The 26,196-nt window shown below is 38.3% G+C and overlaps 2 protein-coding genes across 2 annotated transcripts in view; both read right to left on the reverse strand.

Moving 5' to 3' along the window:
- Positions 1–26,196, reverse strand: part of AGBL1 (AGBL carboxypeptidase 1) — a gene marked incomplete at both ends in the record, with an annotated part of 577,244 nt that overhangs the window by 256,893 nt on the left and 294,155 nt on the right. Inside the window, one exon of the mRNA XM_082618728.1 lies at positions 211–391. Within this exon, the coding sequence (XP_082474854.1) occupies positions 211–391 (181 nt within the window). The remainder of the gene's footprint in view (positions 1–210; positions 392–26,196) is intronic.
- Positions 15,175–18,437, reverse strand: LOC309802298 (zinc finger CCCH domain-containing protein 11A-like). The gene is made up of 2 exons (XM_082617715.1): positions 18,304–18,437; positions 15,175–17,918 (listed from the first exon to the last, which is right to left on the reverse strand). The coding sequence occupies exon 2, from the start codon at positions 17,710–17,712 to the stop codon at positions 15,259–15,261; it is 2,454 nt and encodes an 817-aa protein (XP_082473841.1). The 5' UTR covers positions 17,713–17,918; positions 18,304–18,437; the 3' UTR covers positions 15,175–15,258.

A 26,196-nucleotide genomic window follows, 5' to 3' on the forward strand; every position in this document is an offset into this window, starting at 1 on the left:
GAGTCTATACCTTTCTATTCAAAGGAACTATGAGATTGACATTAATGTATATGGAGATTACCCTGTTATTTGTACCAGGTAACAGAACCCAAGAGAAGTTTTTCCTGCCGGAGTACCAAGACCCCTCCAGTCAAGCCCATTGAGCAAAACAACAACATGTTACCATGATAACATGAATGTGGGCTAGGTTGAGCCAGGTGCCAGACATACTTGCCATTGATGACACCATCTGGGTTCAGCATGGGGATGATCTTGAAAATGAAGTTTTCCCTCAAGAGCTTAGCCACAGGGTCACTGCTGACCAGGAACTCCAAGGTCCCCTTCATCACCCAGCTGGCATTGCTCTCTCCTGGGTGAACTCGAGCAGTAATCACCTGGTATGGGCGCTGCCCTGCAGAAAAAGAGACACAAGAAAATTAAACCTAAGTACACTTTTGATTTCCACCCAGATAATCTCCAGGCTGCCAGTATTACACCTGACTGGCATGAAGCCTGAAATAGGTTGATTGTTTCTAATACACATCTAATGTACATGTATCCATTTTCCATCTGCCTCTATGGTCTGCAAGCCTCAAGAGAGTATAAAGTTAAAGCTCAAGGCTGTTATCCAAAGCATAAGTACTTAGTGGCATCAAAACCAACCAAGAATCAGATTTTAGCAAGACCACCAAAGAAATAATTTACTCTTCAGAGTCTAACAGCATGATGATGGGTGTCCCAGATCTGAGATTGAATCTTATCTTCATCATTTACCAGTTGTAAGACCTCAGCCAAATGACTTAATTTCTCCAAGGCTGCTTTCTCATCTGTAAAATGAGGACAATAATACTGACCTCCTGCAGCTGTTATAAAAACTAAAGGATGTTGGGCTTCCCTGGTGGCGCAGTGGTTGAGAGTCCGCCTGCTGATGCAGGGGACGTGGGTTCGTGCCCCGGTCCAGGAAGATCCCACATGCCACGGAGCGGCTGGGCCCGTGAGCCATGGCCGCTGAGCCTGCGTGTCTGGAGCCTGTGCTCCGCAACAGGAGAGGCCACAACAGTGAGAGGCCCGCGTACCGCAAAAAACAAAAAAAACAAAAAAAAAACTAAAGGATGTGATTATAAAGAACTTGGCATATTGCTTGCTGTTCAGTATGTACCTGTTAGCTCTTTCCCTTCTCAATTATAAAGTCTGTGGTTAGGATGGTGCCTCACATTCCCCAGTAGAAACAGGAGTCAGGTACAGAAACTGGGAAATTTATGACTGACTTTATGACACTGAAGCCAATCCTGGAGAGATTTCACAAAAGAGGGAAGCACCTGGAAGCTCAATCTTGGAGTTGCAATACTTCCTTCACTTTGCAGAAGAAATCAGGAACACACTCTCTGCCAATCACAGGGAGTGTATTGACATGAATAGATCTTATGAAGAATGCATTGATGAAAGAGAGACTTATCATCCTTTCTTTGCTGACAGAAGACACATGGAGTATCGTAGTGTTGAGATGTATTCTTAGACCACATGTGAGCTCAGGTGGTAAATGTCTTTTGATTGATTGGTGATGTCTGTCCCCATACACTTGAGGAAGAAGTGGGGAACATGTGGTATCATACAAGCAATTCACCGTGTCTGCTCTAAGCCCTTGTTTAATTTTGTGTGGGTTTTTTGACTCCTCTTTCTGTATCCTCACCCAATTCCTTATTGCTCCTAAACCCATTCTAATGATGAGAACTAAATATTTGCCAAGTATCAATACCTTAGCCACTAAACAGCCTAAAAGTTAAACCAGTCATTTTCTTCCTGATCATTCAAATCATGAGTTAAATATGGCTTTTCTTCCCTTTAGCAGTAATCTTTTTGAGGGAATAAACTGTGTCTCTAATTCTGTACAAAGAAAGACAAAACTGAATAACTCTCAATTACAGCTAAATAACAAGTAATGGAAGATACAGAGAAATAAACTATTAATTCCCTAATTATATTACTATTATCATTAATTAAAACAAACAAAATACCCTCTGTCAACAGCCAAGGAGACGCAGGTTTAAGGGGCATATATTGGTACATTTTTACTGACTATGGTGAGAGCATGTTACTTCTCTTGTAGATCCTTTATATATTGTGGATAATATTCAGTTATGTTTTTGCTTAAGCAGGTATTTTGAACATATTCCAGAAACTGCAGGAGGCATTGGGTAGAAAAAGTTGAATATATTATAGCTCTTGTTCTGTAACAGGCCAAAGCATTTGTCGGTAGTGACAAACATGCAAGCAAATAATGACAAGTGAGCTAGTGGAGGTGTATATAAAGCACCAAACACAGATCTGAGTCAGAGAGGAAAGGACATTTCCAGCGATGTGATGCTGTTTAGACTGGGTGCTGCAGGATAAGTATCAGCTAACTAGAGAAAGAACGTGAGGAGGGGCCTTCTAAGCAAAGAAAAAGATACATGGCAAAGAACACAGAAGAGAAAAACTGGTGTATTCAAGAATAAAGAAAAGTTGTGAATGGCTGAAGCAAAGGACTAGAGGTAGTAGCTTGTGAATTTAGAAAAGCAGTTTGGTGTCAAACTGTTAAGATCCTTCCTCATATATTTTGTTTAGGGATTTGGACTTTATTCTGTAGATCAGAAGTTCTCAACCATGGAGTCAGTGTCTCCCTGATACGCTATGATCTGTGATGAGATCTACTGAAGAATCATTGGTTAGTAATAAAAGTGTAAATGCTTGTTATATATATATATATGTATATGTATGTGTATATATATATATACACACACATATACACTACACTATATATGTATACATATACTTTATAAATATACATACATAGACATATACATGTATATACACACACACATACACATATCACACAAAATGCTGGCTACCCGCCCAATAGCTTTTCTCCCCTTCTTTCTTACTACCAGACCCCTGATTTTGGGGGGTTTAAAAAGTGCCCAGATCAAAACACCCAGCTTTGTGGATCCTCTTGTAGGTAGGAGTGACCATGTGACAGGGTCGAGACCAATGAGATGTAAATGGCAGCCTGGGGTGGGTCTTTCTGGAAAACTGATCAAAGGGCACTGTTTCACCTGGCAAATGCCTTCTTGGTTTTTGTCCCTTATCTCTCATCTTTGTCTCTTGTTCCTTCCGTGAACATAGATTTGATACTTTCAGGTGAAGAAGCCAACTTGAGAATCAAAGTCACATGATAAGATGTTACCGTAAAGGCAGAAAGAGCCTACAGGTTCTTGAAAAATCCCTTAAGCAGCTACCCTGCACCTTCACTAGCTTCTTCAATGCTTCCGGATGTTTGAGACCAATAAACCACTATTTGACTGGGCAAATGTAATCATGTTTCTGTTATATCTTGTTAAACTCTAGTTTAACTTATATAAGAGCAGGTTTAAGGTCATCCTTAAAATAAGGTTACTTTGAATAACATGCACCCAAGTGTGCTTTCTGGACTGGGGAGAAAAGAATGGCAGAGAGTTGTAGTAAGAATATTTGTTATGTGTGTCCCAGAAAACAACAGTTGAGAATGTCTACTTTAAGAAATAGAAAGTAAATGACAGCTTTTCAACAGGAGAAAGACATGCCAAAGACTGCTTCAAAAAAATTCTGACATTTATGAAGACAGTACATTTGTTTAACCATAGACAGTGGTGGGGTTATAGAGCAGAGAACAACTTTTAGAGCCATATTTCCAAAGTTCAAATTCCAGCCCCACCATGTTCTACCTGAGATGAATTATGTAAGTTTCTGAAGAAATTGAGTATTGGGTTGGATGTTCTGCATGTAAGCCTAGTGATTTGCTAACTGGAACTTACTAAGTATTGGTGGGGGGTGGTATATAGTTAGCTAGCTGAGCACAGTTGAAATTAGTTGAAGGTAAACTTTCCCACTATATCATTTGCTCACAATTACTTTTCACTCCTTCCAAAACAAGCTGTATTGGCACGCCAATAAAAAGCTTGTTGAGTAATAAAGAGGCTTGACGAATTTGTACCCAATCAGTGGCCTATTTTCAGTACTATAATTCCATATCACTCTCTTTGTGGTTTTTGAACTATGTTCATTTACAGCATATTGAACAACAATAGTAAGTGCTCCCAGCCCAGCAAGATTAAAAAAAAAAAAAAAAAAAAAAAAAAAGTAGCTTAAGCTCATGTAAATTTTCAGCACCAACTAAACACTCTCATTGTCTGGGCCATTTGAGTCCCATTGCCTGGTAACCAGTGCAATGCAGTGCATTAGTCAATAAGCCAAATGCAGCTCTTGCAAAGAAATGTCAATGATGTTTCTTCCCTTTGGAGAGTCAGGTTGATAATCTGCTAGACTGTAATACACCACAAAACCTGCCAGGCTGTTCTGAGCATCCTGAAGTAGCAAAAAGGGAAAACTGTGGATTCTCATGAAGAAATAAGTGTAAGCAGAATTTTAGCCATTTCTAGTTGATTTTCCTCCTTCCTCTCCGTGATTTAAGGCAATTTTGCAGTCGTATTGGTGAGTTAAACTTATAGGACTATTCAGTTGTAGCAGCAAATGGTGCTCCAGAGAACCCATAACAGACAACAGCTGTAAATAGTATGCAACATACATACTATGTGTTTTTTCTTGTAATTGACAATTTCAGTTTTAATAACTCATCTTTGCTTAGGGTAGGGCAAAGAGTATCAAGTATATGTCTTTTTTTTTTCCTCTGTAATTTATAAAATCTATTCCAGAGGCCACCAAAATCTATGGGGGAGTCATGGTTTGGCAATATTGTAATTCTGAAAGCAACATATTGAATTTATGTCAGTGGTAATGACATCTGTATTAGAAACAAGTAGGGGGTGGTATAATGCCTGAGAGATATCAGGCTCAGGGACAATGAAAAGCTGAGTAAGAACAGAAGACATGTGTGATGATACACATGTACGCCCAACTATATAAACATCCATTCATTTATTCCTTCTTTCTTTTAACAATATATATTAAGCTCCTACTGGCACTCTGTAAGGTTCTGGAAATTCCAAAAGAAATAATGATTTTTGCCCTCAGGGAACTAATAATAGTCTGGTGAGAAAGACAGGCACACAGATAATTATGATCCAATGATCAGGGACATTTGTCAAGACATTTTTCAAAGCACAGTGGAATGCTCATTACGTTATTTATGGTAATGCGAGCAAATGGAAGTGACTTAAACATACATCCACAGGACATTACTTAAAGAAATGATACGTAAAACAGAATACTATGCAACCATTAAAAATGGCACATAGATCTCACACTGGAAGATATCTGTCACACAGTGATGAGTGAAAACAATGTAGGCAAGAGCACTGCATCATAATGGATCCCATTTGTGTCACTGTAGATACTTAAAGGTATCTATATACACAGAGACACATCTGCTAGTGGAGGCTACCTGGGTCATTTCTATGTCTTTATCCCGATCTAGCATGTTTGTGTCTCCAGAAAATAACAATCATATGTCAGTTTTCATAAAGGCAAAATATTTTCCAGGAGTAGTAAACCACAGAAGAGAAAGATTAAAAAAAAGTTTTTTTCACAGAAGACATGACATATGATCTGGTTTGTCCCACTGGAGTTTGAGTTTGCCAGATGAAGAAAAGAAAGGAGGGAGATGATGGAAAGGGGTAAGTCGATGTAATTGCTAGATAATGAGGTCATAAAGCACAGAGTGTCTGAAGAGGAGTGATGTGATTTTATGTGACTAGAACACTAGCTATATGGAAGGTAAGAAGGGGAGTGATGCTACAAGCTAAGTCTGTACCTGTTTCTTTTAAACAGGCCTTTTAGCCCACGCTAAGGAGTTTGGAAACAATCTTATAGGCTGTGGAAGCACCATGGAAAATCATTTTGCAAGAGTGTGATCAGATAGGGCTTCTTGTTGGAGCTGAAGATGATAGGAGAAATGGCCAAAAGAGCATATTGTGATTTTTAAGGTCCAGTCAGCTAACTTGACCTTAACTCTGGAAGAGAGTGGATAAAAATGGCCTGACTGAAGGGCAAGGAGTGAGGAAGGAGACCAGGAAACAGAAATGGAAAAGAAAATGTCAATGAAAGAAGATTCTGAGAAAGAGAAAATTTGAAAAGAGGTGTGCTGGGAAAAAAATTTATACATTATATAATACACATGATACTAATGTTTACCACCAAAGGTAGCATGCTATGAAAATTTTCTGCACTGTGTGTTTTTCATTTACTAATATATCTTGGTGGTCTTTCCACATCAATATATAAAGATTCTTCCATCTCTCTTTTTTAATTAGTTGTATTTAGGGTACAATTTACATACAATAAATTTTACCAATTTTAATTTTACAATTCAATGAATTTTGACAAATGTATGCAGTGCTGTAAAACCACTAAGATCATGATTATCATCACAAAAATTCCCCTCACTCCCCTTTGCAGGCAGTTGCCTCACCCCATCCCTACCCTCTGGCAACCACTGATCTGCTTTTTGGCTCTGTGGGGCTGTCTTCTCTGGAATTTCATAATAATTGATTCATACAGCATATAACCTTTTTGTCTGGCCTCTTTCCCTTAGTGTAATGCTTTTGAGAGTCATCCATGTTGCTACATAAATCAATAATGTGTTCCTTTTAGCCACTGACTTACATTCCAGTGTACCACAGAGCAATGGACATGCCACGATTTGTTTATTCCCTCACCTGTTGATAAGCATTTGTATTATTTCCAGTTTAGGGATACTATGAAATAAGCTGCTATAGTCATTTGTGTATACATTTTTCTTCAAAGTGAATACTTGGGGGAACAGAATTTCTGCATACTTTGGTAGGGTTAATATTATGGTAGGTTTTTATGAGATGCTGCCAAACTGTTTCCCAAAGAGTCTGTACTATTCTGCATGTCCACCAGCAGTGTCTGAGGGTTCCAGTTAATCCACAGAACAACCGACCCTTAGTATTGTCAAGCCTTTTTAATTTTAGTCATTCTAATGGGGAGGTAGTGGTGTCTAATTGTTGTTTTCATTTGCATTTCCCTGATGACAGATGATGTTGAGAATCTTCGTATGTGCTTTTAAGCCATTTTCATACTTTCTTAATGGAAGTATCTTTTCAGATCTTTTGCTTATTTTAAAATCAGGTTGTTTGTCTTATTATTGAGTTTGAAGTGTTCTTTATATATTCTAAATACAACCGTTTAACAGACATAGGTTTAGTAAATTCTCCCACTCTTTGGCTTACTTTTTCATTTTCTTGAAAATGTATTTTGAAGCAAAAACATTTTTTATTTGATAAAGTCAAACTTCTCCATTCTTTTTCTTTCATAGTTTGAGTATTTGGTGTTCCATCTAAGAAATCTTTGCCTAACTCAATGTGACCATGATTTTCTTCTGCAAGATTTATAGTCTTTTAAGTTTTACATTTAAGTCAATCAATATTAGGTCTAGTGAGTTAATTTTGGATTATGATATGATATAAGGGTTGAGATTCATGTTTTTCTTCCTATGATATCCTTTAGGATTTTCTACACATTCAGTCTTATCTTCTGCAAATAACAAGCTTTATTTTTTCCTCTCCAAACCTGAAAGCATCTATTTCAACTGGAAGGTGGGATGCTACTCGCATTTACTGGTCTCTATTGGATAGGGGCCCAGGATGCTACTAAACATTCTGTAATGCACAGAACAGACTCCCATAACAAAAAATTATCTGGTTCAAAATGTCAACAGAGAGGAGAATGAAAAACTCTGGCTTATACTCTACAATACAATATTAAATAGAACTGGTGATAGTGGCAATCTTTTTTTTTGTTTCCAGTCTCAGAAGGCAAGCTTTCAACATTTCCCCATTAAGGCTTTTGAAACTACCGTTTATCAAATTAAGAAAGTTTTCTTCTATTCCTACTTGCTAAGAGCTTTTGATCTTAAATTACGTCAAATTATTTCAAGTGATATTTTGCTTCTATTGAAATGAATACATAATTTTCTCCTTTATTCTGTAAATGTGATGAATTACATGGATTTATTTATTTTTATTTCCTTTATAGAAAACTTTGAATATACACAAATATATTTACTGCCCAGCTACAACAATGATCAATTCCCAGCCATTTTTGTTTTATTTATACTCCCTCTCTCTACCTCTCTCAAGATTATTTTGAAACAAGTCTTAGGCATCACTTTAACATTGAATTTTTGAAAGTTGTATCAACATTACATTCCTGAAATACATTGATTATGATATATCGTATATCATTTTATGTAATTCTGGATTTGGTTGTTTTCTCAGGAATTTTGCACCTATGTCCCATGAGAGAAGTTGGTCTATAATTTTTCTTTCTTGTAATGTCCTTTTCAGACTTTTATATCAAGGTTATGATGAGTTGGAAATCATTACCACTTCTTCTTTTCTGTGGAAGATTTTTGAAGATTAGAAATATTTCCTCCTTAAATTTATGGTAAAATTTCCTAGTGAAGCCATCTGAGCATAGAATTATTTTCTCTGAAGATTTTAATAACAACCCAAATTACATAATAACAAAATCAAAATATTAAAAAGCATTCATTTCATGTAATAAAAAAATCCAACCACTTAGAATTTCTATTTCTTCCTTTGTCAGTTTGGTAATTCTACTTTTCAATAATTTTACATTTAAAGGTATATTTTCAAATATGTTGGTGTAAAGTTATTTTAAAATCCCCCTTATTATATTTAAGAGTCTCTAGTGATGGTCTTTATTTTTATTTCTGATATAGAGTTCTTTATTCTTAATCATTCTCAAAGAGAGCATATCATTTTTAGTCTTTTCCAAAAATGAACTCTTTATTTTATAGTTGTTTTCTCTTTCACTTATTTCTGCTCCTAAATTTCATTTTTCCTTCCTTCTACTTTCTTTGGTGTCAATATTTTTGTTCTTTTACAAAGAACTTAAAATGGTATTTACATCATTGGCCCAGTGTATGATGGAATTTTATAAATGTTATCCATGTGTTTAAAAGAATGCCATTGAGTGCAACATTCCATATATATCAATTAGATCAGATTTGCTAGTTATATTCTTCATATTTTCTATATTTTTGCTTGATATTATGTCTCCTTACTCTATGAGTTACTGAGAGAGGTATATTAAAAGTCTCCAAAGACTATTTTAGATTTCTCTATTTCTTCTTATAATGTTGTCAATTATTTCTTTATTTTAAAGCTATGTTTTAAATGAAAACAGATTTAGCATCGTTATGTTGTCCTAACAGGACATTTTATTGTTATAAGGTATTTCTCTATTTCTACTAAAACATTCCTCCTTAGCTTCTCCTTTGGCTGTATTAATATACCTTTGCTGGATTTCTTTAGGTTAGTATTTACAATGTGTATCATTTCCCATCCCTTTACTTTCAAACTTTCTATAATTTTTCAGTAGGTATTCATTTCTTGGATGTATCATATAATTGACTATTATATTATATTCAGTCTAGCAAACTTTATTCTCTTTTATTTTTTGTTTTAATTTTTAAAATTTTTAAGTTTTATTTTTTTATACAGCAGATTCTTATTAGTCATCAATTTTATACACATCAGTGTATATTTGTCAATCCCAATTGCCCAATTCATCACACCAACAACCCCACCCCCAAGCCACTTTCCCCCCTTGGTGTCCATACGTTTGTTCTCTACATCTGTGTCTCAATTTCTGCCCTGAAAACCGGTTCATCTGTACCATTTTTCTAGGTTCCACATATATGCATTAATATACGATATTTGTTTTTCTCTTTCTGACTTATTCACTCTGTATGACAGTCTCTTCATCCAACCATGTCTCAACAAATGACCCAATATCGTTCCTTTTTATGGCTGAGTAATATTCCATTGTATATATGTACCACATCTTCTTTATCCATTTGTCTGTTGATGGGCATTTAGGTTGCTTCCATGACCTGGCTATTGTAAACAGTGCTGCAATGAACATTGGGGTGCATGGATCTTTTTGAATTATGGTCTTCTCTGGGTATATGCCCAGTAGTAGGATTGCTGGGTCATATGGTAGTTCTATTTTTAGTTTTTTAAGGAACCTCCATACTGTTCTCCATAGTGGCTGTATCAGTTTACATTCCCACCAAGAGTGCAAGAGGGTTCCCTTTTCTCCACACCCTCACCAGCATTTGTTGTTTGTAGATTTTCTGATGATGCCTATTCTAACTGGTGTGAGGTGATACCTAATTGTAGTTTTGATTTGCATTTCTCTAATAATAAGTCATGTTGAGCAGCTTTTCATGTGCTTCTTAGCCATTTGTATGTCTTCTTTAGAGAAATGTCTATTTAGGTCTCCTGCCCATTTCTGGATTGGGTTCTTGTTTATTTCATATTGAGCTGCGTAAGCAGTTTAAATATTTTGGAGATTAATCCTTTGTCCATTGATTCATTGGCAAATATTTTCTCGAATTCTGGGGGTTGTCATTTCATCTTGTTTATGGTTTCCTTTGTGGTGCAAAAGCTTTGAAGTTTCATTAGGTCTCAGTTGTTTATTTTTGTTTTTATTTCCATTACTCTAGGAGGTAGGTCAAAAAAGATCTTGCTGTGATTTATGTCAAAGAATGTTCTTCCAATGTTTTCTTCTAAGAGTTTTATAGTCTCTGTCCTCACATTTAGGTCTCTAATCCATTTTGAGTTTATTTTTGTGTATGGTGTTAGGGAGTGTTCTAATTTCATTCTTTTACATGAAGCTGTCCAATTTTCCCAGCACCACTTATTGAAGAGACTGTCTCTTCTCCATTGTATATCCTTGCCTCATTTGTCATAGATTAGTTGACCATAGGAGCATGGGTTTATCTCTGGGCTTTCTATCTTGTTCTATTGATCTAAATTTCTGTTTTTGTGCCAGTACCATATTGTCTTGATTACTGTAGCTTTGTAGTATAGTCTGAAGTCAGGGAGTCTGATTCCTCCAGCTGTGTTTTTTTCCCTCAAGACTGCTTTGGCTGTTCAGGGTCCTTTGTGTCTCCATACAAATTTTAAGATTTTTTGTTCTGGTTCTGTAAAAAATGCCAGTGGTAATTTGATAGGGATTGCATTCAATCTGCAGGTAGCTTTGGGCAATATAGTCATTTTCACAATATTGATTATTCCAATCCAAGAACATGGTATATCTCTCCATCTGTTGGTATCATCTTTAATTTCTTTCATCAGTGTCTTATAGTTTTCTGCATACAGGTCTTTTATCTCCCTAGATAGGTTTATTCCTAGGTATTTTATTCTTTTTGCTGCAGTGGTAAATGGGAGTGTTCCATTAATTTCTCTTTCATATTTTTCATCATTAGTGTATAGGAATGCAAGATATTTCTGTGCATTAGTTTTCTATCCTGCAACTTTACCAAATTCATTGATTAGCTCTAGTAGTTTTCTGGTGGCATCTTTAGGATTCTCTATGTATAGTATCATGTCATCTGCAAACAGTGACAGTTTCACTTCTTGTTTTGCAATTTGTACTCTTTTTACTTCATTTCCTTCTGATTGCTGTGGCTAGGACTTCCAAAACTATGTTGAATAATAGTGGTGAGAGTGGACATCCTTGTCTTGTTTCTGATCTTAGAGGAAATGCTTTCAGTTTTTCACCATTGAGAATGAGGTTTGCTGTGGGTTTGTCGTATATGGCCTTTATTGTGTTGAGGTAGGTTCCCTCGGTGCCCATTTTCTGGAGAGTTTTTATCATAAATGGGTGTTGAATTTTGTCAAAAGCTTTTTCTGCATCTATTGAGATGATCATATGGTTTTTATTCTTCAATTTGTTAATAAGGTGTATCACATTGATTGATTTGCATATATTGAAGAATCCTTGCATCTCTGGGATAAATTCCACGTGATCATGGTGTATGATCCTTTTAATGTGTTGTTGGATTCTGTTTGCTAGTATTTTGTTGATGATTTTTGCATCTATATTCATCAGTGATATTGGTCTCTAATTTTCCTTTTTTTGTAGTATCTTTGTCTGGTTTTGGTATCAGGGTGATGGTGGGCTCACAGAATGAGTTTGAGACTGTTCGTTCCTCTACAATTTTTTGGAAGAGTTTCAGAAGGATTGGTGTTAGCTCTTCTCTAAATGTTTGATAAAATTAACCTGTGAAGGCATCTGGTCCTGGACTTGTGTCTGTTGGAAGATTTTTAATCACAGTTTCAATTTCATGACTTGTGATTGGTTTGTTCATATTTTCTATTTCTTCCTGGTTGTCTTGGAACGTTATATCTTTCTAAGAATTTGTCCATTTCTTCCAGGATGTCCATTTTATTGGCATACAGTTGCTTGTAGTAGTCTTTTAGGATGCTTTGTATTTCTGCGGTGTCTGTTGTAACTTATCCTTCTTCATTTCTAATTTTACTGATTTGAGTCCTCTCCCTCTTTTTCTTGAGGAGTCTGGCTAATGGTCAACAATTTTGTTTATCTTCTCAAAGAATCAGCTTTTAGTCTTATTGATCTTTGCTACTCTTTTGTTTCTATTTCATGTATTTCTGCTCTGATCTTTATGATTTCTTTCCTTCTGTAACTTTGGGTTTTGTTTGTTCTTCTTTCTCTAGTTCCTTTAGGTGTAAGGTCAGATTGTTTATTTGAGATTTTTCTTGTTTCTTGATGTAGGCTTGTATAGCAATAAACGTCCCTCTTATAACTTCTTTTGCTGCATCCCATAGGATTTGGATCATCATTTTTTCATTGTCATTTGTCTCTAAGTATTTTTTGATTTCCTCTTTGATTTCTTCAGTGATCTCTTGGTCATTTAGTAACATATTGTTTAGCCTCCATGTATTTGTGTTTTTTATGTTTTTTCCCCTGTAATTCATTTCTAATCTCATAGAGTTGTGGTCAGAAAAGATGCTTTATATGATTTCAATTTTCTTAGATTTACTGAGGCTTGACTTGTGACTCAAGATGTGATCTATCCTGGAGAATGTTCTGTGCACATTTCAGAGTGTAATCTGCTGTTTTTGGATGGAATGTCCTATAAATATCAATTAAATCTATCTTGTCTATTGTGTCATTTAAAGCTTCTGTTTCCTTATTTTCATTTTGGATGATCTGTCCATTGGTGTAAGTGAGGTGTTAAAGTCCCCCACTAGTATTGTGTTACTGTTGACTTCCTGTTTTAGAGCTGTTAGCAGTTGCCTTATGTACTGAGGTGCTCCTATGTTGGTTGCATATATTTTTATAATTGTTATATCTTCTTCTTGAATTGATCCCTTGATCATTATGTAGTGCCCTTCCTTGTTTCTTGTAACATTCTTTATTTTAAAGTCTATTTTATCTGATATGAGTATTGTTACTCCAGCTTCTTTTGATTTCCATTTGCATGGAATATCTTTTTCCCTACCCTTACTTTCAGTCTGTATGTGTCCCTAGGTCTGAAGTGGGTCTCTTGTAGACAGCATATACATGGGTCTTGTTTTTGTATCCATTCAGTGAGCCTGTGTCTTTTGTTTGGAGCATTTATTCCATTCACGTTTAAGGTAATTATCGATATGTATGCTCCTATGACCATTTTCTTTTTTTTTTTTTTTTTTTTTTTTTTTTTTTTTTTCCTACACCAGCTTTATTTAAAACACAAATAAAGTATTTCTCTTTCTGTAATGGCAAATGGTTCAAATAATGCTGAACATGAATCATCGACTAATACAGGGCTTTAAATATGAAACAAAATTATTTTTAAAAAAGCAAAAGAATAAAGGTTATATACAAAAGGGACCTGGAATCTACAAGCCGATTCCAAAAATGAACTGAGTAGAAAATCTGTGGTGAAACCAGAACATTCCACCCTTGCTTTGGAGAAGGGCTATTAGATAACATTCAGTCAGCTGAAGATGGATTGGTAGAGAAGTGTCTATACATAAATTTCAAGTCAGTTTTGCTTGTGTAGAATCATCCAGATCTTCCCAAGACTGAATGGGCAGTCCTGTGGCTTTCTTCCTTTTCCATATTCCCAAAAACGCTACATGAAGTTCAACTCTTGATGAGCCGCTTACAACAGCAGTTCCTTAGAAGCCAACATGACAGGTGGGTCAGATTTCCCTATGAGAAACAAAACTGGCCACCTATAGCAAAATATCAAAATGGGCAGGTCCTTTCCTCTTCCTTCTGATTATGTACAGTATGTCTCCTTTCAAGACTATTATCCCCATTATACTTGTTCCTTCACAGTCTAAACCTTGAGGTGATATGAAGGAGACCAACATCAAGAAAAGAAAATTCAATTCAGAAATGAAGAAAACCGGAAGGTATACAATACACCCCCAGAGCATCTTGATAATCCCTGCTACAGTACAATTCAGCATACTGCTACAGTCCATAGATAAATAATGGCAGCTTGAATGAGTTCATTTCCACCCCCCTCAGGTGTTTAAAGGACACCAAATAAATACTGGGCAAGAGGAGTTTGCTAGGAGAATTAGAAATTAAAAGTTAACCAATTTTTATCCCTGTGATAATTCAATGCTAGTAAGGGGGCAAGTACTGAAGAACAGAAGGGACAACTTTCTTACTAAAAAATAAATTCCTGTGATCATTATGTCACCATCTCTTATTAAGAATCCAAGGAATCCCAGAAATAGAAAATTAGTTTCAGAGGACCCCTGAGGCACTTTAAAGCCTTAAAAAAATTACAGTAATAATAAATCAGCTATTGCTCTTCAGAGGCTTACAGAGCAGTAGAAGCATGAAAATCACATCCAAAACGTTATGTCCAGATTACAGGTTTCCTGACCTGCTCAGCTGTCTCTAAAAGCTTAGTTGAATTCTCCAAATACCTTTAAAAAGACGTACAATTTAACACAGACTGAGTGGATTTTTTTGTTTAGTGGTGGCATGAAATTTGGTCCTTAATGGTAGCAGCTGTCTTCATCCTTTTCAAACTCAGGTAACAATAGGTACATTAGGACAATACATAAAAGAAATAATACAACAAAGGGGAAAAAAGCCAAAACTAACAAACACCTCAAGGAGTCACTAAGTTTTCTTGTACCCTTTCACTGAGGTCTCCCACTCAAGTCTTTTTGTGGAGAGAGGGGTAAGACAGAACTTTTTTCTCAAAGATGCTAAACAATGGCATCAAATGGACAAAATGACTACCAAGGGACTTAAAAAATCTGACCCCAAGGAATCCAGAACACACATGGATAATTCAGAGGTATACTTCTCATTTGGGGTAAATAAGACTAAAGAAATGATCATGTTGGATAAATGTTATAATAGATGAAACAAAGTCCAGTTTTTGGTGAGTCTTTTTTGTGTGTTTTTGTTTTAAATGTTCTACTACCACCTTCAGCTATCAATCATTTCTGATAGCTCAAGCAGAAGGTCATCTTCATCCTTCCCAGGATCCAGGTCAATCTCAGCTTCTAATTTGCCTCCTGAAATCTCCCATATTAATTTCTCAAAATCATCCTCCATAGGGAATGGTGGCTTTCCTGTTGAGGCAGCGCTGAGTCGGCGAGTTTTTGCGGCCACCTGGGATGAAGAAGGGCCAGATACTTCTGGTGGGGAAGGATCTGAAGAGCACTGGGTTGGAGGCAGCACAAAACTGTCTCTAGGTTTTTCTGTCTCAGGCACAGTGACTGATTTGTCTTCAGAGAGAAGTGGGACAACACCCATAGCTGCTTTTTTGGCTGGGCTTTCCTGCAGGACGCTGCTGGAGGTGAATATTTTCACAGCTGCAGTGACAGAAGAGTGGACCTCCACTGCCTTGCGTTTTGGGGCCACTCTGGGTGATGAGACAACTTGAACCACAGATGGCTTCACATTCACTTTAGTTTTAGCTTTACCCCTTTTTTCCAAGGTCTGTGTTGCACCTTTCACATTCCGTTTTGAGTGCCCAATCCCTGAGGTTTCTACCTCTGTCTTCTGGGATAACTTTGAAGGAGGCCATTTAGCCAGGAGCTGTGTGATGTCTGGCATGGTAGCGAGCACTGGTTTCTCTGCTAACTGGGTACTGCAAGTGTCTAAATCTCCCGGAAGGAGTGTCAAAACTGATTTTTCCTTCTGTGAGGTTCCCTTCTCCGACAGTTTCTGCACATGCTTTTCTCTCACTGTCTCACGTCTCTTGGCTTGAATTATACTGATGTCAATTGCTGTGGTCTCATCTGAAGTCTCTTTAGCCTCTGTTCTAGTAACACTGATCTGAGAAGCAACAACACTTTCTTCTTCAAGTTTCCTCTTTTCTTTTATACCTGTTTTTGTAGTGATCGGGAGAAGCCGTCTTGCCCCTGGGGTGACCTCAGGCTGAGGCTGGGAGCTGGTGCTGCTCTTAGAACTCTGCTGCACCCTCAGAGCCTTCTCCAGTTTAATTTCCTCCAGCGTCTTGACATGCACTTCCTGCAGAGACTTCGCTCTACCTGCAGGTTCCTCTGACTGTCCTCTGCCGGCTACTACACGTGGCAAAACCACTGTTTTTTTAATTTCATATTCAGTCTTTAGCTTGATGCAGGTTACGTCCTTTTTGGTTTTTTGTCTCTCTGCTTCCTGCTGCCGGTGTTTCTTTTCAGCTAAGACCTCAGAGAACGTTTTGATTCGGATAGTGGAGGAGGTTCTTGTTCCTGTTGTAGAATCATCAACTTTTGAAGGTCCTTCTGTCTTGAGTTTAGTTTGCAATTCTCCACGTTTTCGACTGGCTCTTTCGCGACGAATTTCTTCTAATGTCTTCACGTGGATCTCACCAACTTTAGTAACTCTCTCTGCTGCTGCCTCCTCATTGTTGAGACCAGCTGACATGCCTAATCGCTCCTTCAGAGACTTGGAAACTTGAACTTTCTTTGGTGGTGTGTCAGTGTTAGTCTCTGGAGCTTCAACTTTCTTCCCTAGCCTTTGTGCAAGGCTATGCTTTAATGTAGGCTCACGGTCGCAACCTCCTGAAAATTTTCGTTTCCCCAGTTTCTCGGTTAGACTCAATCCTACCAAAGGTTCTTCTCCTTGTTTGTTGGACAGAGTTACTGTCCTCACCACAGTCCGGACATTCTCTTTTTCAGGACCTGGAATGGGCTGTGGTTGGAGTAAAGGACTGGAAACTCCCGAAGAACCTTCACCTTGCTTCTTTGATTTTTCCTTCATTTTCTTTGATTTAATTTCTTCAAGAGTTTTTATCCCAAAATTCAAACATTCACCTTGTTTTAAATTGACCCCAGGTTTCCGGGCAGAAGCCACTCGTAATCCATTATGAACTTCAGGAGTTGGTTGCAGGGTAGGTGTTTTGGTTTCATCACCTTCCTCAGAACACTGATCATCATCATCTTCATCATCATCTGCAGCATTGATTACCACTGGTGGATGTGTAGGGCTAGGAACATTTTCTGAACTTTCCACTTTCATAACACTTCGCAGTTGAGGAGAGGGATTAGACTGGACAGATAATTTGCTCTGTTGAACTGTGAGCTGGCTAGCCTTCACTTCCTCTTCTGGAGACTCAGGCACAGTGGGCAACACAGTTTTGCTTGGAGGTAGGAAAAGGCCATCAACAAAACGTCCTTTGTTGTGATGAAAAGCACAGTTTAGTTTCTGACATCCCACTGGCTGATTTTCCCAGTAACAAGGAATCTCGCTGCGTTTTTTATCAATCTTCATGTGCCGAAACCTGCACACCTGTCGAAAACAGCGCCCTTCCTGCCATAATGTGCAAACTGTTTCATTTCCTAATGCAGCTTCACAGTGACGGAATGGACAGCTGTCACCTTTAGTACATGTAGAATAGAAAAAAAAATAGCAGTCTTCTTGTTTATTAGGCATGCTGAGTAGATCCTCAGATGAGGAGTGGCTTCTTGAAAACAAGCCACTGCTTCCTCAAGGCGAGGATCAGCTCCAAGTCCTCTTGAAATGGGTTTAATTTTCCAAGACAACCCAATCACAGAAATTGTCTTTTAAATGTAATCATTATTAGCTGGTTGCTCTCAGCAGGAATGTCTGTGTCTTCACTGAGTTCCAATCTATTACGCCTGTAGGTCGAACCAACACTCAATCCATGAATTAATAATAATGAGGCAGAAAGAATTTTCCTCCTCACATTGCCAAGGAAACCTCTCAGCCACAATTCAAACACAGGGTGTGTTTTTAAAACATCTCCCAACTACTGAGAGATTTAAGTCCATTCAAACAACCTTTGTCAAACTGGAGACAGCTAGGGTTAGTTATCTCCTCAACAAAAAAACAACAACAAAGGGTTCATATAAAGATGAACTTGAGATTCAAAGAATTAAAAAAAAAAAAAGATCCATCTTCCATAGCTGAACAATTAATTTAAAAAGAAAAAAGAAAAAGAAAAAAGAAAAAGAACACCAAAATTCAATAAGATCCAATTTCTGGTCTTCAAGATTTCTTCACACTTAATACTAGTCAATTTTCCAGGAAATTTTTGGGCAGGGAATATCCCCAAATCGAACCGTCGACACTATGCCCGACTCCCGTTTGCTGCCACGTCTTTCTTCTTTCTTAGCCGCTGCCGCCCGCCGCCTCTCAGCAGCAACACCACAGCCTGACCATTTTCTTAATTGTTTTGGGTTTGTTTTTGTAGGTCCGTTTCTTCTCTTCTGTTTCCCACCTAGAGAAGTTCCTTTAGCATTTGTTGTAGAGCTGGTTTGGCGGTGCTGAATTCTCTTAACTTTTGCTTGTCTGTAAAGCTTTTGATTTCGCCATCGAATCTGAATGAGATCCTTGCCAGGTAGGGTAATCTTGGTTGTAGTTTCTTCCCTTTCATCACTTTAAGTGTATCATGCCACTCCCTTCTGGCTTGCAGAGTTTCTGCTAAGAAATCAGCTGTTAATCTTATGGGAGTTCCCTTGTATGTTATTTGTCGTTTTTCCCTTGCTGCTTTCAATAATTTTTCTTTGCCTTTAATTTTTGCCAGTTTGATTATTATTTGTCTCAGTGTCTTTCTGCTTTCTTTTATCCTGCCTGGGACTCTCTGCACTTCCTGGACTTGGTTGGCTATTTCCTTTCCCATGTTAGGGAAGTTTTCGATTAAAATCTCTTCAAATATTTTCTCAGGTCCTTTCTCTCTCTCTTCTCCTTCTGGGACCCCTATAATGCGAATGTCATTTCATTTAATGTTGTCCCAGAGTTCTCTTAGGCTGCTCATTTCTTTTTATTCTTTTTTCTTTATTCTGTTTCACAGCAGTGAATTCCACCATTCTGTCTTCCAGGTCACTTATCCGTTCTTCTGCCTCAGTTATTCTGCTATTGATTCCTTCTAGTGTAGTTTTCATTTCAGTTATTGTATTTTTCATCTCTGTTTGTTGGTTCCTTAATTCTTCTCAGTCTTTGTTAAACATTTCTTGCATCTTCTCGATCTTTGCCTCCATTCTTTTTCCGAGGTCCTGGATCATCTTCACTATCATTATTCTGAATTCTTTTTCTGGAAGATTGCCTATGTCCACTTCATTTAGTTGTTTTTCTGGGGTTTTATCTTGTTCCTCCATCTGGTACATAGGCCTCTGCCTTTTCATCTTGTCTATCTTTCTGTGAATGTGGTTTTTGCTCCACAGGCTGCATGATTGTAGTTCTTCTTGTTTCTGCTCTGTGACCTGTGGTGGATGAGGCTATCTATGAGGCTTGTGCAAATTCCCTGATGGGAGGGACTGGTGGTGGGTAGAGCTGACTGTTGCTCTGGTGGGCAGAGCTCAGTAAAACTTTGATCCGTTTGACTGCTGATGGGTAGGGCTGGGTACCCTTCTCCCTGTTGGTTCTTTGGCCTGAGGCAACCCAACACTGGAGCCTACTTGGGCTCTTTGGTGGGGCTAATGGCAGAGTCTGGGAGGGCTCACGCCAAGGAGTACTTCCCAGAACTTCTGCTGCCAGTGTCCTTGTCCCCACGGTGAGCCACAGCCACCTCTCGCCTCTGCAGGAGACCCTCCAACACTAGCAGGTAGGTCTGGTTCAGTCTCCCATGGGTTCACTGCTTCTTCCCCTGGGTCCCGATGGGCACACTTCTTTGTGTGTGCCCTCCAAGCGTGACGTCTGTGTTTCTCCCAGTCCTGTCCAAGTCCTGTAATCAAATCCCACTAGCCTTCAAAGTCTGGTTCTCTAGGAATTCCTCCTCCCATTGCTGGACCCCCAGGTTGGGAACCCTGATGTGGGGCTCAGAACCTTCACTCCAGTGGGTGGACTTCTGTGGTATAAGTATTCTCCAGTCTGTGAGTCACCCACCCAGCCAGCAGTTATGGGATTTGACTGTACTGTGGTTGCACCCCTCCTACCTTCTCATTGTGGCTTCTCCTTTGTCTCTGGATGTGGGGTATCTTTTTTGGTGAGTTCCAGTGTCTTTCTGTCGATGACTGTCCAGCAGCTAGTTGTGATTCTGGTGTTCTCGCAAGAGGGAGTGAGATCATGTCCTTTTACTCTGCCATCTTGGTTCTGATTCTCTTTCTCTTTTAAATGGAGTATTTAGTCAACTTACATTTGATGCAACTAATGACATATGTATGTTTAACGCTATCATTTTATTTTTTGTTCTCCATTCATTTTAACTTTTGTATAATCTATTTTCTTTCCTGTCTTGTCTTCATTTAGAATGATTGGGTAGTTTTTTTTACTATTGTTCCTTTTTTCTGCTCTATTAGTTTAGTAGTTACACATCCTTTTATTCTTCTTTAATTAGTTACTTTCAAGATTAAAGTACATACATTTAACTTATCATAGTAAATATAATCTACTACATTTTGATCTATCATACCATAAATCTTAAAACTCACAAAACACATTTATTGTGTTATAAAGTTGATGTTAATTTAAATTAAATTATATATTTACCCTTTTAATTCTTCTTCATTCCTTACTCCATCTACAAGCATCCATCAGGTTTCATTTTCCTTCTGCCTAAAAAATCACCCATCATTATTTCTTCTACCATGGGTCTGCTAGCAGTGAATACTCTCCCTTTTTGTATTTTCTTCATTTGTCTAAAAATGAATTCATCCCAACTTCAGGTTTAAAAGTTACTTTTGCTGAGTATTGGATCGTATCTCACCCCTGGTGCTGAACTCTGTTTTCCATTTCTTTCCATGTTCCTTCCACCAAGATCCTGTTTGGCTGCTTTCAACACCCCTTACAAGTACTTAGAAGTCTGTCTCCTCATTTTCCAGAAATAGGAATATGTGTTTTGTTTTCTATCATACATGTTTTTTTTATGCGGTTTCCAAAAGAAGGGAGAATGTCTTCAATGGAATTTCCAAGTTCTTGAACTTTCTTACACTCGTCTTTTAAAAATTTCTGTTGATTATATTGAAATTTCCAGGCAGACAATCCTAACATCTGCAAAGAATGAAACATTTCTTTCTCTCCAAAGTCTATATCACTTATTCCACATACCTTTCTAATTTCTTAGAATTTCCTCACTGATGTGAAATAAGAGTCCTTTACTGCAATTCAATGTTATCTCAGCTGGTGGCTCTCTGACAGATTAACCAATAATTTGTGCCAGCTCTGTTAAAATGTGTGGGATTACATGTAAACACATTCATGACATTTCTATAGAAACTTGCAGCTGAGAAGGCACTTTCACCTACATTATCCTTTTAGTTCTCAAAGTAAATGGTAAAGTAGGTAAGACAAGTATTATTCTCTTCTCACTCATAGAGCTAGAAAGGAGAGAAAGCAAGAGGAAAATTTAGGTGTTCTGAAACAAAATCCAATGTTCTTTTCATTTGACCATGTACTATTTTGTATGTATACTTAAGAGGTCGGCTAAAATTAATCCTCTTGAGATAAACCATGATGATATATTGAGGGTAAAACAAGCACCATGTAAATTCTGAATCAGGGAAGCAGGGTTTGAGGCCCGGTTCTGCTTCATACTAACTGAATGTATTTGGGGAAATTAAACTCTTTTGAAACCTCAGTTCCTGACCTAGAAAATCAGGCTCTCTCAGGTCTTTGCAAGACTAAATTCAATGATTATCAATGGCAATGTGAAATACAGTAGATAAAAATAAAACTTTTTAGCCAGTGGTTTCAATCCCCTTTGATTCTATTATATTCTTCTGTATTCTTTTAATAGAGCATCTAAGAAGAAGCAAAATTACATGGGGCTTCATCTCTTTTTTTCTCTTTTTCCAATATTCAGGTGCAAGTGCTAATAAGTAGAGAAGTCAAAAGTCAGGTGGCGGCAGAAGAAAGCAGTGCAGGTACGTAATCAGCTTCTGAACAATCAAGTGTAGCCTGGATCTCTCTTGCTTCTCCTGACAGCTGGGGCACAATTCCTTTCCAGATGAGCAGGGTCTTCTGTTCACATGCCCTCTTTTACAAACTCTTAAGCTATGAGCTTTCTGGCCCATATGCCATGAGAATAAGAAATTGACCAGATTGCAGTTTCCGAACTAGTCTCATTTGGGGTTGCTCCAAATGGTGAGGTTAAAAACCTCAGTTCACCCCAAATTGATCATCTTCACTCCCATTGGAAGAGGCAAGAAGTGGCCTCAGATCTTGTCCCTCCCAGAACTTTGTAATCTACCTTCCTCTCAAAGCTTGAGAAATGACCTCCATACCCCAGAATGGCATACAGCCTGAGAAGCTCTGACTTCTCTCTGTAAAGAGATTACTTAATTTTCACCAGATATATAGGGGCTCCTGCACTGACAGAGGGAAGAGAGAGGATGCTCACGGCCCCCACTTGCCTCTCTGAGGATTCGCGGGGGCAGCAGGGAGGTAGCTGTGGAGCAAAGGCTGACCTTATACCCTACACAGCTGATGAGCTATAGAAATTGACTGGAGGATCATGATCATGTATTGGCAGCCCATGATCATTTTCTTAACTCTTTAAAACTTCTTCACGAATTGTAAGCAATACACATAACAGGGAGGGAAATGCCCAGGACCAGAAAGGCCCTACCCTCTCTAATTCCTCCTCTCTCCATCATACATCCCTCCTGCTTCTTCACCGCATGCATACAACCTCTTCCTCACCATCTGTTCCAGCCACACAGCATCCCAAGAGATCCAAAACAAACAGGAAAAAAAAAAAAAACAGATCTGACTGCATCACCTTCCACATAATAAATATAGTAGAATCTATATTTCTTATAGAGTTGAAAGTCCTCACCAGCTGGCCTCAGCCAGACTGTCTGGTCTCAATCCCTGTTCCTCCTGAACCAAATAGTATTCGCTCTGCTTTTTACTGTTCCCAAAATACATGTCCTTTCCCTTCCTTGGCTGTGGTGCTGCCCACACTCTTCCCTCTGTTTAGAAGTCTTTCCCCACTTCCGTGCCTGGAAAATTCTTATTGCCCTTCACCCTGAAGCTTTTCTTCATCCCCCCCACCCCCACCAACCTAGGAAGAGGGAGTAGTCTCCGTCTCCTAGGTCTTACGACATATGTGGATTTCTAGTATTATCCAGATGCACATTAGCCATACATCTGTACACAACTCCCCAAGTAAACTTATCCATTTTATCGTTTGGTCGCTTTCTTCCACTATCCAGCCTGCTTCCTATACCTTAATTCTCTGTTCCTAAAGCGGTGTACATTGGGGGTTTTCAGAAAATATTTGCTGAGTAGATGCGTGTAATTAACTGTAATTAACCTCTAATTAACCTCTCCATGCCCAGCTGTGTCACAACATACAAATTCACTAATTTTTTCAGAATCCATTCATTCATTTGTTCATTCATTCAACAAGTATTTATTGAGTGCTTAAGACGCACCAGGCACTGTGTTACAAATTGGAGCTGTAACAGGGAAAGAGTCAAAGTCCCTGCCATCAGGAGCTTACCCTGTAGTGGGGAAGGCAAACAGTATCATCATGTAAGTACTGTGAAGAAAAATAAAGCAGAGACGCAGCAGAGAATTCAGAGGAGGGGTGGAGGTCATCATTTTAGAAAAGATGATGAAGAGAAGTCTCTCTGAGGAGTTGGCATCTAAGCAGAGACCTCCTTGCATTGAGGAAATTTAGCCAGTTCAAGAAATAAAGTTAAATAGAGCTGGAATAGAGTGTGTGAAGTGGACAGAATGGACAAGAGCCAGATTCTATGAGTCTTACAGAGAAAGACTGGGTTGTAATGAAAAATCACGGAGGTTTGAGCAGGGCAGTACCATGATCTAATTTTCACTTCGGCTCCATTTAAGATAATTTTCTGTACCACAATCAGGATAAGGTTTTCAAAGTCCAGAAGGGAAGCCAATTAAGTTCATCACATGTGACAATAGCACATTATTCTGTGTTTCTGATACCAAAATGATGCCATAGAAGACCGACCACTTTAAACTATTTGCCCTCAACAGTGGTCACTCACCAGGCTTTTCCACTTTACGTGACCATTATGAAAGTTTACATCCATAAAGTGGTAGAGAAGATTATGTGCCCATTCATTTATTCAACATTTATTGAGTATCTTCTATGTGCCAAGGACGTATCAAACACTGAGGGTAAAAAAGCAGTTTTAGGCAGAGTCCCTGTCCTAAAAGAACTCCCAGTTTCCCCATGGGAAATAGATTATTTATTGGGAGTGAAAGAATTTTGGCCTTTTAGGAAATTCCCTCAACTAAAGCAGTGTTTCTCAAACTGTGCTTTACATGTGAATCCTCCGGAGAACTTGTTAAAATGCAGATTCTGTTTCAGTGACTCTGGGGTCTGGGCCTGAGGTCCTGCATCTCTACCAAGCTCCCAAGTGATGCCAAGATTGCTAGTCCAAAGATCACACTTTGAGCAGCAAAGCTCTCCCTGTCCCACAGAAATATAATGCAAGCCACAGAAATATTATGCAAAATTTTAGATTTTTCTAGTAGCTACATTTTTTAAATTTAAAAAATTAATTTTAATAATAAATTGTATTTAACCCCAAAGATTCAAAACATTACCATTCCAATATGTAATCAATACAAAAAACGATTAATATGATATTTTACATTTTTTTGTACTTAGTCATCAGAAGTCTGGTGTGTATTTTACACTTTCAGCACACCTCAATTCGGACTGCTTTAACTGCTCAATAGCCTCATGTGACTCGTGACTACTAACTTGAACAATACAGCCCTAGACCCTCTTTCAAGTCTCTAACTGAAACCCTTCACCATACTCAATGATAAAAGTTTACTACACTCCAATGTAATATAGTCAAGGCATTAAGAAAATGAATAAAATAATAGCCCCCTCCAAACAAAACATTCTGTTTCATCGCCTTCTTTCTCATGAAACAATCCTATTTTGAAATATTACAAACTCATATTTCTTTGCAAAGGGCAACCTTGCCTTCTTATTTGGTTCCTATCTACTCTGACTATAAGAAAGTGGGTTTGGATAATAGGTATAAATGAAAAGAAAATCAGGAAATCTATTCCTGATTTTCAGATAACTATGAGGAAGTGGTGTAGTCGAGGCTGAGACAACAATTTTAGACTCTGCATAAATAAGAGCAAATGCATCTGCATTTCCTCATCTGCATCAAACTGTACAGACTTTTCTGGAGATTTTGTTTAATATGCTGAAAATAAAAATAATACTTCTGTGCTATAATGATACATAATATATACAGTATCATAATAGAGTATTTGGATTGGGTTTGAGAAATTTACTACACACAGAAACGACAGTCACTTGGGAGAAGCGTGTAATCGCATCAGGAAAATTGCAGACAGATGCTGCTGCAGCCCGCACCCCCCCCCCCCCACGAACCCATCAGCTCATCTTGGTTAGGGATGCTCGCAATTCTGCCTGGGATCTGCTGGCTCACTGGTACCCCAGGGCACTGGCTCCTTTACCCCTGGCCTCCCTATTAGAATTAATTCTGGCCGAGGAAAGCACTATAATTCCCTCAAGCTCCAGAAGTCCCCAGGAGGGCTCTGTCACCTACAGACCACGAGGGTGGGGCTAAATCGCTACCAGCTGTTTCTGTGTGTTTCACTACAAAACCAAGGCTCCAACCACCTCCTGCCAGAGCTCCTGGCCTGAGTACAATCGCGGCATAGCCGTGCATCACAGTAACCTCGAGAAACGTAAAATAACCGAAGTGAGTTGGAAGGAGACCTTTTCAGGCTCCATGAAGACTCATCCAACACAGCTCACCTTGTTACGCTAGATTACATTTCACCAAGTTGAGGCATATTATAAGGCAGTGAAAGATACAGATATGAATCTTGAAGTAAGAGATTAAAGAGCTTTTGGCTTTGCTCAGAAAACGCTGAAATATCCTAGTGAATAATTCTGCTCCCAGATCACATACAATGGGTCTCTCGCTTTGCTCTTACCCACATGATTTGCCTGACCATATCTGAACGAGAAAAGAATCC

This window comes from Mesoplodon mirus (genome assembly GCF_964341445.2).
Source record: "Mesoplodon mirus genome assembly, chromosome: 4".
Taxonomy (NCBI): Eukaryota; Metazoa; Chordata; class Mammalia; order Artiodactyla; family Ziphiidae; genus Mesoplodon; species Mesoplodon mirus.

Excerpts from the sequence above, each read along its gene's own strand:
- LOC309802298 (XM_082617715.1), bottom strand. The coding sequence starts at position 17,712 with ATGCCTAATAAACAAGAAGACTGCTATTTTTTTTTCTATTCTACATGT.